Raw genomic sequence first — 15953 nt, forward strand, 5'->3', positions numbered from 1 at the left:
GTCAAGAATAAAGGGAAGTCGGATTAACAAGAACACATGTACTTTTATTAAATATGATATTATAGAGAGAGCAAAGCTAGCGCGCGAAACTTCGAGATTTGTTCGCCGTTCGTCGTCAACGAACGTCATATCTCTCTTTCTTTGTGGACATGTGCAGTATGAAAAAGATCGCTTATAAATAGATATTGTTACTTGGCGACTACTCTAAAGATCGAAAATCATCATTCACCAGCCTTAAAATTTGTTTTTGACGAACAAACGATCGTTTTTTCAATGAAAAAAATCTAGTAAAAAAAAAAAAAAAAAAAAAAAAAATCGCGATTTCGTCAAAAGAGATGCGCGCGGGGATGATAAACTAATCATTTTTTTTATGGGGCCTAATCAGACATTGGAACCAACTTCTTTTCCACTTGTTAAATGTTCAAAGCGTGATTTTTGATATTTATGGTACAAGCCAACCATCTACATTCCTTTTGGCGGGAGATTAATGCTTGTTTACTGTGTGCGTAAAAATAATAAAAGAAAAAATAGTGCCTATATGATATTCATCCCAACGTAAAATAATAAAAGATCTTGAGTTCATGTGTTGATGGTGTAAGGGCAGATAGAAAAATATATTTGATTATCACTGACTTAAAAAATTTGTGAGCGAGAGAATTAAAAATATCCAGATATGGTGTAGGCCTATTTAAATAGAAGAAACATAATTAAATTAAAGAGAATCTCAAAATTTACAATAAAGATGAAGTGTATTTGCATATTTGTGTAAAGTGTATTACATCTAAAATAACAAAATGCTCATATAACATCTGCGTCATTGTTTGATATGGACTTTCCGCATACCACATGATGGTATGTTTAATGAGAAAAAAAAAAACATTTTTTATTACCGTGTCAAAATTTCCCAAATTTTTGATGAGGAAGTGAGTGATAATCTAACACTTTTTTCTATAGGCTCTGATGAGCATTCAGAATGAAGTTGGCACTGCTTTTAAGTAAAGCAATGAGAGAAATTAACACATGCAACAACGAACCAATAATATTAAAAACTGCAATTTGTACCCACATTTTGACTTTTGGTTGAGAAGTTGGCCTTTGTATAAATTGGATGTTATTTGGTGTTAATAATATTTTGCATTTGTATAATTTACTAATAATAAGTGCATGCTGAATCATTTTCTGAATCTTAACCATTTGTTTAACTTCCATTGTTTCATTTCTTGATAACTTTTACCTTTTTTCCAAACTTTCTCTTTGTATTTACATGCAGTTTCTTCTTTTCCTATGTGTTTGTCTATGCTGAGCTTTTGGACAATAAAAATTCAATATTTAGATTGCTCTATACTTTGACTTGAAAACTATAGAAAATACTGTACTTGCCTTCAGAATTTCAAAAGATTCGTAAATACGTTTATACAGTAGTATACACACCAGTAAAAGCCTCAGCCTCAATTTGTTCTTATTTTGTTCTTATTTTTTAAGCAATTTTAGCCTCAGTATTCTTATAAAATGTCTTCTTAAAAAAAAAAAAATGTACTGTATTCATTTTATAGAGCCTTAGATTCATTGGCACTGGCTACAGGTCTGACTCCAGTTCATCTCATTTGCTTTCATGAAAAGAACATTTTCATTGCAAATAATGTTGTCCAACTTGAAAAAAGAAGTTGTTGTCATTGTAATACAATATTTTAAATTGATCATGGCTGGTGGATCCATTGTATAAAGATTTAATAATGTAAACAGAACTGAAGAAGTCAAAGAACTTAACAGGAGAAAAAAGACATGTTAAAATACGGTAAATGCTCGAGTAGGCACCACGGCGCTTATGACATTTTTGGAAGCTTTAGAGCGGCACTTATTCGAGAGCTGCACTTATGAAAAAGTATTGGCTTGGCGCTTTCTATGCCCATTCCTATGTTAACCACTTCACATATTCCTGTAGTTCGGTAGGCCTATCATAGATCCTACGTCATTGTAAATGAACATTTTATATATAAATACTTGCCTTCATTATGTTATTTATTCATTTTAACACTCTGTACATTGTATTTAAAAACCTGGGTAATATTACTCTTAAGCACCGTGGGGCTTATTCGAGAGCGGTGCTTAACGAAAAAAAAAATCATGTTTAGTGTGGTGCTTATTACACCATTTACAGTATTATTTTTTAAAGCAAACTTGTAATTATGCCAAGTGTTTTATTTCATCTGGGTAAATTACTAAAAAATTCCGGGAATGATATTTATGATTGTACAATGTTAAGGTGTAGCTTAAATTCCATTTATTTATGTACTGCATTCTTGAACTTTGACATTTGATTTTGAGTAAATGAAAACCACCTTGTGCAAAATATGTTCATTGATGCTACAGTGAAGGTCAAAACCACCTATAAGGTCAAAGCAATGAAATGAAGTGAATTGTTTTTGAATTTCATGGTCAATTCTTTTTTGGATGAAATACTTCCAGGTTTAGTAAACAGTAGCACCTATGTATAAAATAAAATACCATATATGGAAATATATTTATTGGTGGTACTTAAGTACAATGCTAAGTACTGTAACAGTAGTTATTGGTGACCGTACATCATGAGACCTGGTTTCGTGAACTTATTTAAAAAAAAAAAAAATCTTCAGAGGAGGGCAAAAAAAAATATAAAAGTAAAATGATGTTTTCTTATTTAGCAACTGGTTTTCAGTGCTAAAAACATTCAGACGGATGATAAAATAAAAGTAAAATTGTATTGGTCAATGTATAACAGTAATGGGATGGTTAAATGCTTTAAATTTATATAATTAGAAAGAAATTATACATATCATATTTTTGGAGATTTCAAGGCAGGGGCGTGCGTAATAAAAATAAAGAAAATTTTTCAAATTTTTATCGTGGCAGTGGGTGCACTCATTGGCCAAAAATACAATTTTATTTTTATTTGAAGTCATTATTATTGCCAGGCGGTAGGTTTGCTAAACAAGTTTTAAAATAAGTCTTCTCTTAAATGCAAAGCCTAATACTATACAGTGGAACCAATCATGGAAGAAAACTATCTTGATCTACAGTAGGTATTATTTTACAAATACCTACATGATGATGTAATTATCAAGGGTGTTTTTAAACTGCATTACCATGGCAATAAAGCGTGGCAGAGTTCCTGCAGTGGTACCATGTCTCCCAGAAGGAAGTTGCGGGAGTCATCCCTGAAATCAAGATGGCCTCCTCCAATCACGCAAGTAACCAAGAATCTCCTAGAAACTAACCAATATTCTGCAAATTCATAATATTTGCATGTTTTTACTTCTAGCACTTTATTATCGATTGTCTTCACGGAAGTCAGATGTTCTGCCATGCACAACAAAATGAAATTAAATGTTTTAAGAAACTTTTTAATTTAACCAAATATCCCCTGCTTCTGTACTGTATGTCGTCAAGGGGATTAAATAAAAGTAAATCATGATTTTATACTTAATTTACCAATACAATCAGAATTTAAGTTAAAATCGCGTTACTTTACATCTAGTCCATTAGAGTGCTTGTACTGTTAAAGTAATAGTTTACATTATTGTGCCATATGCAGTGGTGGATTCGGGGGAGGGTCCAGTCAGCCTGTTCCTCCCCCTCCCTCCCACCTAAATTTTTCAAAATAATAAAAAAAAATGGAAAGAAAAGGAAAATTTTAATTAAATTTAGGTCTGGCATTGCTATATCCGGCCATCTAGAGGCGTCAAAATCATAAATTGGTGGGGCTTGGATGGTACAAACCTCCCTCCCCCCCATTTATCTCTTCATGGGTCCCCTTTATTTAAAATTCCTGGATCCGCCACTGATATGTAAACAGTAAATAAAGTACACACAAGGAACCGTCAGTATGTGAAGTTCTGTGTACAAACTGAGTTTTATGTGACAAATATTTGCTTTTTCCATATATGCATATGTTATGACATCATCCTATTCAAATCCCAGATACGAAGCTTGATAGTATAAACTGTAAAACACAGCATTAGTAAAATAATTGACTAGTTTCTTTTTGTAAATATAACTTCCTCTCTATTTTTGTTGTTAATTTTGTGAAACTGACAGTATAGAGTACTGTTACAACTATATAATTGTCTATTGTCGAGGTGAAAGGTCATACCTACTTTAAAGATTATGTTTTTCAACTGAGTATTATAGAAAGGAAGGAAACTATAGAAGTAGCAAGATGAAATGATAAAAATTGGATGATTCCAAATGGCACACTTGAGTGTTACTTTTTAAAGTTATTGACGAAAAACAAATATCTAAAATCTATATTGTGTCTAATACAGTGTAATAATATAAGGTGCTTTACTGCATAGAATAGGCTTTGTATGCATTTTAGAACATTAATGTGTTGTCTAGGATCATTCAAGGGAAAAAAAACTATACAAATTAAATATTTATTGAAATATGTGAACAATATTTCGTTTCATTTCGATGTCACAAAAAGAGGTTGCTTAGTAAGTTTGGTTGTTTAAGTCGTGTGATATCATGACATGTTTTTTGGTTTTTGGAAGTTTAAGGTCTGGAAGTATTATAGAAAACATTATGGAAATTGTTTTACAAACCCTGACTATGTAAATTTTATTATTGTTGTACATTACATTTAGTTTTAAAAATTCTTAGAACTGTAAACATTTTTTTCATTTACAAGTTACATGTAAGTTGAATCAATGTTTATACAATTTTGTGACAAAGATTTTTGGTTATTTAATAATTTTCAGTATATTTAAATTCTGAAGTGTTGTTTCTCTTCTTTTTTTTTTCTGCAGTGTATTCACTTTCGCTTTACCTTTTTCACCGTCAGCAAATTGAATCATTTTTGTAATTTTTTTCTCTCAACTTTACTCTTATGCTTGCCTTAATGGTGTGCTGAAATGCAGTTGTTTCAAAAGTTTGACCTTTTTAAATTCATTTTCTTTCTTCAAACTTCTTTGCATCATTCAGTTTGTTTATGATGTTACAATCTCATTGCTTTTGGTAAATTTTGAAAAACTAACTAAAAGTATAAGTTTGTATATTGGTTGTTGATATATGCCTATTTACTGCCTCTACATGAATTTTCAAAGTTGATTTGAAAAATATTGTTGCTAATTGTTTTTCGTGATGATTTGATTGGCAGGGTGAACTAGAGGCGCAACTACTCCAGGCCAATCCGATTCTAGAGTCATTCGGCAACGCAAAGACGGTGAAAAATGACAACTCTTCACGATTTGTAAGTTTAATTTGTTGTAATACTTATATATTTCTTTTGCATCCAACTGCTTATAGGATGTGTCTGTGTTATGGTGTTTTCATTTCGTTTATTACCGTATATACTCCCAAATAAGACAAGGATTGAAATAGTAAATTTCAATAGAAAAGCCTAATGTTCGCTTCTTATACGTGTGACATACAAATTTTGGATTTTTATAGTCAAGTTCGTCTTTTGTGCGAATTGTCCATTAACATGCAAATTTACTACTACAATAAAGCTACTACTAAAATGTTAGGCCTATGAGGAAACTAAATTTTAAAGGCGTGGAAATAAGATTTTGTGGAACTGATATTATTTAAAAGATAGCCTTGCATTTGGCTCTGTTTTTAGCCGGCTAGATCAAAACCGTAAAAAACACCAAAAATTTGAATTCTGACAATGAATTGGGGGATTTTTTTTATACGCCCGACGATGCAAAAATTGTCCAAAAACTACAGTATGTCTACTATGCAAGCTTCAATGTTTTTTTTTTTTAAATCGGATAACAAAAGAGCAAAGAAATCACTGCATGCTTAAAGCTAAAGCAAATCTCAGTCTATTAAATATACAGAAGTTCATACACAATGCACAAACCTGTCTGGTCTCTGGGGACTATTGATAGTATGTGCAAGTAATTTAGCACAAACTAATTTCATACAAAATAATTCCTACCAGCTACACATTTATCCTCCTGGGTGGAGAGATACAAACTTAGATAATAGTGAGTATTAGATCTCAGATTACGAGTAATCTAGCACCATACGCTAATTTTCTTACATGTGGCACAACGTGCAAAAGAATATGAATAAAGTTTTATTTCGATTAGCAACAACGCAGTTGAGGCCGTGGTAGCGTATCGCAATATAGTGTGCTAGTTAGATAGAATGAGTTGACGCATAGGTATGTTTTGTGTGTATTTGATTGGTCAGGACACTTTCTACTACCGTACATTCAAAGTTTATTTTCACGCCCCGGACGAATGAACCGACGTTTATTCATTTAAATTGGCGTAAATTTTACATACTTAATTAGATAATTTAGATCATAGGAAGATGTGAGGAGCAATTTTATCATCACACTTAGAAATTTTTTATTTGGATGCTTCTGTCATAAAACAGAAATAGTGTTGCATTCCACTTTGTTAAGCCTATTGTTGTGTTATTGATAAGGCCGAATATTTAAACCTCAAATCAAATTTGCTCAGAAAAACTGAGTTATGTGCTTGTCAGCATTTCTCGGTGACATCTGACCCCAATTTTGCATGCGGTAACTTGAACCTGTTCAGTACACAAGAGGTGAAGAATGCTAGCCTGAGACTAAATGAACAGAGAACAAGAGCACAAATTGTTCCCAAGTGCAAAGAGAGACAACTTAACATTCATTATGTTTTGTACTGTTGTAAAACTGCTTTGAAGGGGAGGGCATAATTTATACAGTTAGCTGTAGCCTGGTAGTTAAGATTATTTGCCTTTTTATCTCAGGACCCACTGAAAAATTGCTATGCAAAAAAATAAGCTGTAGTCAAAAATCACCCCCATCACTTGATTCTCTCTGCTAACTCTCATCTCTTTCCCACCATTTCCTGTGACATTATCAACCATGTCAATCAGTTCTACTAATGTAAAACTAGAGCTTGGTAAAATAAACAAAAAAATTAACAATCCGTTTTCATCCCTATATAAGGAGTACATCCTTAATAGATAATTTGTTTTATATAGAGTCTCCCCTTTAATTTTGATAACATCCTTTCAGGGGTCCTGTTGCTATGAAATTACCAACAATTTTAAGCTCTTAAAACTTGGATATTTCCCCAATAAATTTCATTGATTTTTTTCATTAGTATTTATATGTAATTTTACTTCCTTCAACATTTTAGAGATTGGTATAATTTCATTGTTTATAGTGTAAAATAGAAAGTAGAATATTAAGTACAAGATAGATATTATAGTAAATGGATATTAATACATAGAATATTATTCATTATAAATTATATTTACTTAATGCTATAATATGGATGGATTTATTTGGTGTAAACACAAAGCTTAACCCACAAAAATCTGAAGGAGGATGTATTTCCAGTGGGGTCCTTCTGGTTGTTTTTGGGTAGTACACTGGGCGACTGAGCAAGATAGATATTATAGAAATGGATATTAATACGTAGAATATTCATTGTGAGCATTATAAATTATATTTACTTAATGCTAGAATATGGATGGATTTATTTGGTGTAAACACAAAGGTTAACCCACAAAAATCTGAAGGACTTACTTCCAGTGGGGTCCTTGTGGTGGTTAGTACACTGGGCGACTGAGCTAATGTTGATGACAATGCTGTGTTTTTTTTTTTATACGATCTCCTGTTTTAATGTCTGAGGTGCATGTAACCATGTGGTTTACTTTTACTTTGCAGGGTAAATTCATCCGCATCAACTTTGACACATCGGGCTACATTGCAGGAGCCAGTATTGAAACTTGTATCCTTTACCAGCAAATTTTACATTGCAAAATATTATCAGAATCATAATTTCAAAATATGTCTTATTCAGATGTTAAACATCATCAGACATGTTTAGAATGACATTGTATAACAAAAAAAAAATTTTATTGATGAAAAAATATACAACAATTTTAACAGAATTTGCCAATTTACAATAAATGTACACCAGGTTTAGGGTAGTGAGGATATTTGAGTATTTTGTCGTATAAAAATAAATGAATAGAGAGCAGATAGAGAAGAGAAAATCTAAGAAAACAAACTCGAACTGAGGAAAGGCCACATTAAAATTTGATGTGGCGCAGAAGCCCATGAGAGAGAGATAATTGAATAAGAAAGAAAGCTAATTTTCCAAAAATAAATTTTAACTTTTATTCTAAATCATCATTGTTGGCAGGCAGAGGTCTCGCTAAACAAGGTATAAGAAAAGTTTAGCCTTATTCTTATTGGTAAAAAGTGAGTAGGAATTTTTTTTTCCCGGGACATCTCCATGCTAAGCTGAATTTGCTCATGTGTGTGCTGTAACAGACATTAATTTGCAGATTTTGTTTGTGTTAAGAGACTTTAAATTAACGTGATTAGATTTATTGGAGAAGGCCCGAGTTATCCGCCAGCAATCGACTGAAAGAACCTTCCACTTCTTCTATCAGATGCTTATGGGTACCACACCAAAACAGAAAGGTAAGACAAAATAATTTTCATAAACATTTACGATTCTTCCCCTTAATCTTATTTCCATATTTTAAAATATTTATGTTCTGGGATTGAACTCAGCACCCTGGGTTTAAAGCCGGGCACCTCAACCACCATGTCAAATCTCTACTTTATGAGTTATTGTTGGTTCAGAGAGGAGCTTTTCATAAAAGATGCTCCAAATCCAATTTCTTATTGGCTCCTAATGCGCCATATTTGAAAATGTGTATTAATTGAACCAGCACGCTGGACTTCGAAGCTGGGCACCTCAACCACTTTGTCACAGTTTTATTTTTTGTGTTATGTGTTATTTGTTGGTATTGTTTGTTCACAGAGGAGTTTCTGATAACAGATGCTTCCAAGTACAAGTTCCTGTCGAATGGCAACGTGCCAGTCGCTGGGGTCGACGACAAGTCTGAATTCAACAGCACCATGGAAGCATTTGAAATCATGGGCGTCAGCAAAGACGATGTCAAATGTAAGTTTGCTTCCATTTAACAACCTTTCCCTAGTTACAGTTTGTTAGAGACCACTTTTGGGACCGGGGTTTCCATGGTTCTTTAGCGGCGTTGGTCTTTGGAATAATAAAGATAAAAGACATTTTTTAATATGGGACTACAGAAAAGTGGTTTTTAAATGGAGGTGGTCTTTAATTGGAGGGGTCCTTAATTAGAGGTAGACCTACACTTGGTCACTCCCTAGGTGTATATTATAGGGGTACACTCTATCTCTAGATCTATTGGTATATATGAAAAGTAAACATTCAAATTTGTTGGCATATAGGATTTTTCCTCTTCTCCAAATGCAGTAGCCACTGTCATTTCCTTAAATCATCCTTCAATAATTATTATCTCTAGTAAAAGTTTTTTTTTTAAAGTGAGTGATACCAGTTGTAATATGAACATAGCTATTTTAATATTTATGCTTTTTATATTATTGAAATGCTAACACTGTGTTTCCACAACAAATAAGAAAATATTCTTGATAAAAATGATCTGATGCTACCATTTTCAGATGCCCTAAGATTAAATTTGGTTTCTCTTTACAAGTGTTTGGCAGGATACTTGTTACTGCTATAACTATTAGTTTTACAAAATTTATTTTTTCCCCACCCATTTAATAGCCATTTATAATCACATGCAGGAAGAGATTAAAACAAACAGCGGATGAGCTTGCTGTAGTTAACAGCCTATAATGTTTAGTTTAAGGAGTTGGATTAGTTGTAGGACTGTGTTATGATTATATTGCTTGGCAATTTAGCCATAGTTTCCTTCACACAATTTGTCTTGTATAGTACCGTATATGGTTTTGTTCATGGTGATAACATATCATTTAACTACAAAAACAAAGTCAAAAATAGCTATTATTATTTAACCAATTTAAAGCATCAAGTTTTTACGAATTTATGATGGTACATCTTGTAAAGGAATTTAGGATCCATAACCGCAGGTCTGCAGATGCTGTATGTACCAGTAAACCAGGGTAATCCACTACTCATCTCAAAGGATGTACTGGGTTCTGTAGGTCCTACGGTTTATAGTCCTTGTCCTAGAAGGCTTGTTCCACCACCAGAACCATTTGTGAGTGTGCTGCGATATTATGGCTGTAGGTTATAAGGTTATGGTGCTCCTGCCTTAACATCAATATGAGAGAAGGAGTAAACATTGCCTTTTCTATACCTATTTATTGCCCATCATTGATCACAAGAAAACCCTAGGCTTACGTGTTCTGAAAACAAACTATAATTCAATATTGGCACCAGTCACATTGTAGGCTGTAATCGGATTAGTTATTCCATTTGAATGTGGTAATTCTTTGATGATTTTTAATATGTTGGAATCTGTTTGACCCAGTTTCTTGAGGAATCCAATAGAAGTATTGTCAGATATTTGCAAGGTGTCACCACAAAATGTGTCTCATGGTTAGGAAATAAAACATTGAGTTTATATTATATTTGGGTAGATCACATTATAAGCTTTAATTTGGTCTTTGAATGGCTTCCCTAGTATAAGTAGATCCATGTATGCTATCACATGTGAGCATTTAAAGTTTAGTTGTATGAGAACCATGTTTTGAGTAAATTGGCTGTTGCTGAAATATGGCTTCAATGAAATACTGTACAGCACTTTTTTTTGCGGCCCTATATTTTCGCGATTTTACAATTTGAAATATTTTGTGTCCTTCTATTTTTGCGATTTTTACGATTTCCTTCAGTTTTTAAACATGATGCAGAAAAAAACCTATCATTATGTTCTGTTGGCCTATATATTAGCAATATCCTACTCTCCCGATTTTGTCGCGAAAATTAAGGGCGCGCGAAAAAAGGGCTGTACAATGTAGGATTGAGAATATAGATTTTGTACATCTAGTGAAAAAATTGCAATTAAGGATTAATAAATGCATTCAATCCTTTTTCATTACAGCCATCCTGAAAGTTGTGTCAGGTGTTATGAAGTTCGGCAACATGGAGTTCAAACAGGAAAGGAACTCAGACCAGGCAACACTACCCGACTCGACGGTTGCCCAGGAACTGTGTTCTCTTCTTGGTATGAAGTACCTGGACTTCGCCAAAGCCCTCACCAGACCGAAGCTCAAAGTTGGACGTGATATGGTCCACAAATCACAAACCAAGGAACAGGTAATACGATAAATGTAAAGCTGTGTTGAGATTTCAAATATTCTTTGACCAAAAACTGTTGAATACCCATATATAGTCACGATGTGCCTATATATGGTCATGATGTGATGTGATCATGACCATATTCAGGCATGTCACATGTTTTTGTCAAGTAAATTTGGATAGTCTAGACCTGAGGGCTTATTGAGTTGAAACAAGTTTTGTATTCAAAGTTCATATCATATAGTCTTTGATATAATACATTGTGTCTGTGTATAGATGTATTGTGAGGTCACTTTACCATCGTCATCGTATTCTCCATCATAGTCAACAACATTAGACAAAATCTGTCATCATGAAGATTATCATTATTATAGTCATCGTTAACATTGTCATTATCATAATCAACATCATCAACAGCATTGTCAACATCATTAGCACCATCATTATCAATAACATAATCATTGTTATCAATGGGATCATTGTTATCATCATTATCATTTTTTACAGCATCAGCAACAATAATACATCATCAACTTCAAATCATCATTATCATCATCATCACTACTATCATCATAATCATCATTATTATGACAAGATCATCATCATTATCAGCAAGATAAATATAATCGTCATGAACAGCATTAGAATCAGCAACAAAAGAACATAATCATATAAACATGACAACCGAAAGGTCCACTGATTAATCTCAGATAAGATAGTATAATACATACTCCAAGTATCGAAATGCACGCCATCGTGTCGGGATTCAATATTTCGACATTAATTATGTCGTCATCATTAATGAAAAATTATCCATATTTGCAAGCTTATATGCACAAGTACCAAAAATGTTTGACCAATCAAAACATTACCCCTAGTAGGTGACACAGCTATGAATAAACTAAAGATCAAAGCATCCTTTAAAATCCTACTGATCAAAGTTATCTGCAAAAACAAAGAAAGCTCCTTTGAAGCTTTCAGCCCATTGGGTGTAGCCTACGTATAGCAAACGCTTCTTTAAACAATAGTATAGACCAATTTTGCGAACTGTCAATAATGTTAATATTAGAAAATATTAAACCTAATTTATTACTTACATTACATGCTACATTTTCATTTTCAAGTATACCTTGTGAACCTAAAACGTATTGGAATGCCTCACAATTTTGTATATAATCATTTATAACACTATCAGATCGTGAAGAATGTTCTAGTTATTAGCATCTGTCTTACCAATATAATCACTATTACAACCTGGACATTTAAAATGATAAACAACAGAGCTCCTATATTCCTTAGGGGTTTGATCTTTAGTACATTTTTTAATAGCCATAATAAATCATGACAATTATGAACTTTATTAAAGTGCAATGGTGTTTTTGCCTTAGGTTGAGTTTGCCTGTGAGGCCTTAGCCAAGTCTATCTACGAGCGACTCTTCAAATGGATCGTAACCCGCATCAACCGTTCACTGGACCGAACCAAGCGGACAGGTGCCTCCTTCATTGGAATCCTCGATATTGCTGGATTTGAAATCTTCAAGGTAAAGATTTATTTAAAAAAAATTTTATAATAGGGTAAACAACACAAGCAATAACAATACAAAACGCTATTAAAATTTTAAGTGTATAAAAAAAAAAAAAAATTATTAACAGCATCTGCCACAACCTGGGAGATACCAAATAGCCAAAGTTAATAGTGAAGGTTAACATTTTATATTTAATGAATATTTAGTCTTGATGAAGACTATATATTTTGGGAAAGACAGAATGTGAACACCCCTTTATAATAATGGAATCTCCCATTTTTCATCTCTCATTATTATTACTAGAAGTCAACATTCTGAGGAGTAATACTGCTATACCCCCTCCTCCCAAGCCCAGGGTATGGTTTTTGACAAATATTCACAGAAAAATTAACCATACATTGCCTAAAAATTGCCATTTGATTAAAAAGGAGATTCCCCATGTATAACTATAAGTTCACCCCAAGGGTTGGTTCAATTTTGTTTTCAAGTGATGGGCTTATACTAGAGAGACTATGGCATTTAAACACCTTATATATTTGCCGGACAGTGGTAGTTTTTAAATGGTGTTCTCTATGTTGATATAATATGCTATTCAGTACAGATATGATTTATAGCTTGATAGCTTAGTTTGCAAAACCTTGAATGAAATTGCGTCATTCAGTGGTATTAGAGGGAACTTAAACAACAATATATTATTCTAATATATATATATATTATTATTAGTAAAAGAGAAGTTTTATCTTAATTTTCACTTTCACATATAGTGTAGTCATAATTTAAACTATTAGTGAAATACTTTTGTTATGTAAATTACATATCTCTTTACATCTTCATATCTCTTTACATCTTCATACTGTTTTTATTTTCATTCTTTTTCCTTTGACGTTTTTCCCTCCTTTCTGTAATCATTCAGTCTCCTTTTAAATCGTTCATTCCATCCAGGAAAATCCACTGAATCGTCTATACACAGACATGGAATTTTCATCACTGGTAATTTCATACAGGTGCAGAATTACTAACACTCTCTACTAACCCTCCTACTCATGTTAATGCATCTAAGTCTTACTCATACCTTGACCATTTCTTTCCTTTGATCCTTTAAACCCTTGCCAAAGATTATTGGATTATGGCTGATAATAGGCCCTCTAGAAAGATTATTAAACTTCTCTTAAATTTATTATTTATATTGTTATTACTTATTACTGGATAATTATTTCTTATTACTATAAATATTATGCTAGCTATTTTTCAGTAGTAATAGAAAAGTTAACTTTCATTTATTATTATTATTATTATTATTATTATTATTGTTGTTGTTATTTATATTATTTATTCTTATTATTTATTCTTATTTATCTTTTATTTATTATTTGTAATTTATTTATTATTACTATTATTAATATTATTATATATTATTATTTGTTATTATTGTTATTACTATTATTATTGTTATACTAATAATATTAAAACATAATTAGATTTAATGACAAAATAGTCTTAACAAACCAAAAAAAAAACACATACAAACCAAAACACAATACAACATATTTAAGTTAATTTGTTAGCATTATTTTTTCCTTTGTATATTAAAAGAAGTTTTATGCAGTGCTGTAACCTACTATTACTGTCAATGTTGATGTTTCAATTGATAAAGGTGTTTATGTTTGAAAATAAAAGCATGGGGTAAGGATTAAATGAAGTGTTAACATACTTGGCCATCTGTCAAATGATGGCAGTCTTTAATGGCTGCCCGATTGTTGTCGTTAGTTCTTTTTTTAGCAGAATTGTTTTCAATTTTATTTTGGTTTTTATTTTTTTTTTATGCATGCAACATAAGATTGATTGAATAATTATAAGATTAAATTTATGGTGTTGGTGTAGATATGCAGTGACTTTACAGTGATGACATGAAATGAATATGAGTGTTAGATTAGGTTATAACCAATTATATAAATTTAATGAATTATTGTAATAATATTAAAATGTATTTATAATAAAATGAATAATGACATTTAATGAGTGGGAGGGTAAGACTGGGTTAACCAATATAGTTATTTATATAAATTTAATTAATATTAACATTAACATATAGTGTAAACATATCCAGTTACATATTCTTCCAAGCTGCGACTGATTGAATTAGAAAGTTTAAATTCCCCAACTACAATTAGATATTTATAAATATAACAATTGATTATTTCCCTTCAATTTAAGAAACAAAAAGAATCTTTAATCTCATGAAATTTAAAATAAAACATAACGCCTTTCCCAGACTATTAAATTTTATTTGAAAAAAACATGCCAGATGCCTAAATATGGCCATGATGACATCGCATCATGACCATATATAGGCACATCATGACTATATATGGGCATACAGTAGTTTTTTGTCAAAGAAAATTTAATAATTGATATTCTAAGGGTCATACTTAACTTTACTTGAGGCAGAGTCATTAAGTGTCGATATTAAATTTCTTTTTATTGAAATTTGATTTGATTTAAAAACAAATATTATAGTTTCAACACTGTGTTAATATTATTGATACATATTCTCATTTTTTACCCTGTAGATGAATTCGTTTGAGCAACTTTGCATCAACTACACCAACGAGAAACTACAACAGCTGTTCAACCACACTATGTTCATCTTGGAGCAGGTTTGTCATAATCCCATTGCTGATCTTATCATTTAAAGTGAACTCAAAATAACTATCCCCCCCCCCCCCCAATTGGCATGGGGTTTAAGGGTGGTCGTCTTATACCAGGGACCATAAAATGCAAATCAGAATGGGCCTGCAGTCAGAATAATATATATTGGGCTTCACATATTAGCCTACTCTTAAGGGGTCTATGTAGGCCTGATATACAACTGTATTGATAGCTTATTATCAAAGGTAACTGTCGAAGACTTGCTCTGGGCTCTTTCGTGTTGCATACACATAATATGTGTGCATTGATAAGGCTTCATCTACACTTTCAAATTATATGCGACAAATTTGTGTTATGTGCCCATATATAGGTATGATGATGTCAAACTACACCCAAATAGGGGCATATCACATTGTTTTGTCACATAAAATTTGTTTATATTGCATAAACTTTTACATGTGTTTCATTCCTTTTTTTTAGGAAGAGTACCAGAAGGAAGGCATTGATTGGAATTTCATTGACTTTGGACTTGACCTTCAACCTTGCATTGACCTCATCGAGAAGGTATGTTTCCTGTTTATCTGATTATTAATTACTGACTTCAATTTGTGTCAATGTAATGTTATTACGCTTGGTGATTGGATGATGGTGGTAGTAATAATATTTAGCATTAATTTATAAAGTGCAGTTTTCCATTATCATTAGAGCTTGAATAATGAGGATG

The 15953-nt window shown here is 32.1% G+C and overlaps 1 protein-coding gene across 5 annotated transcripts in view; it reads left to right on the forward strand.

Annotated features, from left to right (window-relative positions):
- The window catches only part of LOC117120580 (myosin-10-like), an 80542-nt gene that overhangs the window by 39279 nt on the left and 25310 nt on the right, over nt 1–15953 (forward strand). For all 5 annotated transcript variants that reach the window (XM_033265606.1, XM_033265609.1, XM_033265607.1 and 2 more), the window contains 8 exons: nt 5135–5227; nt 7658–7721; nt 8324–8422; nt 8769–8912; nt 10858–11072; nt 12443–12595; nt 15151–15237; nt 15710–15793. In XM_033265606.1, the coding sequence (XP_033121497.1) occupies nt 5135–5227; nt 7658–7721; nt 8324–8422; nt 8769–8912; nt 10858–11072; nt 12443–12595; nt 15151–15237; nt 15710–15793 (939 nt within the window). The remainder of the gene's footprint in view (nt 1–5134; nt 5228–7657; nt 7722–8323; nt 8423–8768; nt 8913–10857; nt 11073–12442; nt 12596–15150; nt 15238–15709; nt 15794–15953) is intronic.

This window comes from Anneissia japonica, unplaced genomic scaffold (assembly GCF_011630105.1).
Source record: "Anneissia japonica isolate Jap-2015-1 unplaced genomic scaffold, ASM1163010v1 scaffold3474_len973312_cov172, whole genome shotgun sequence".
NCBI classification, from domain to species: domain Eukaryota; kingdom Metazoa; phylum Echinodermata; class Crinoidea; order Comatulida; family Comatulidae; genus Anneissia; species Anneissia japonica.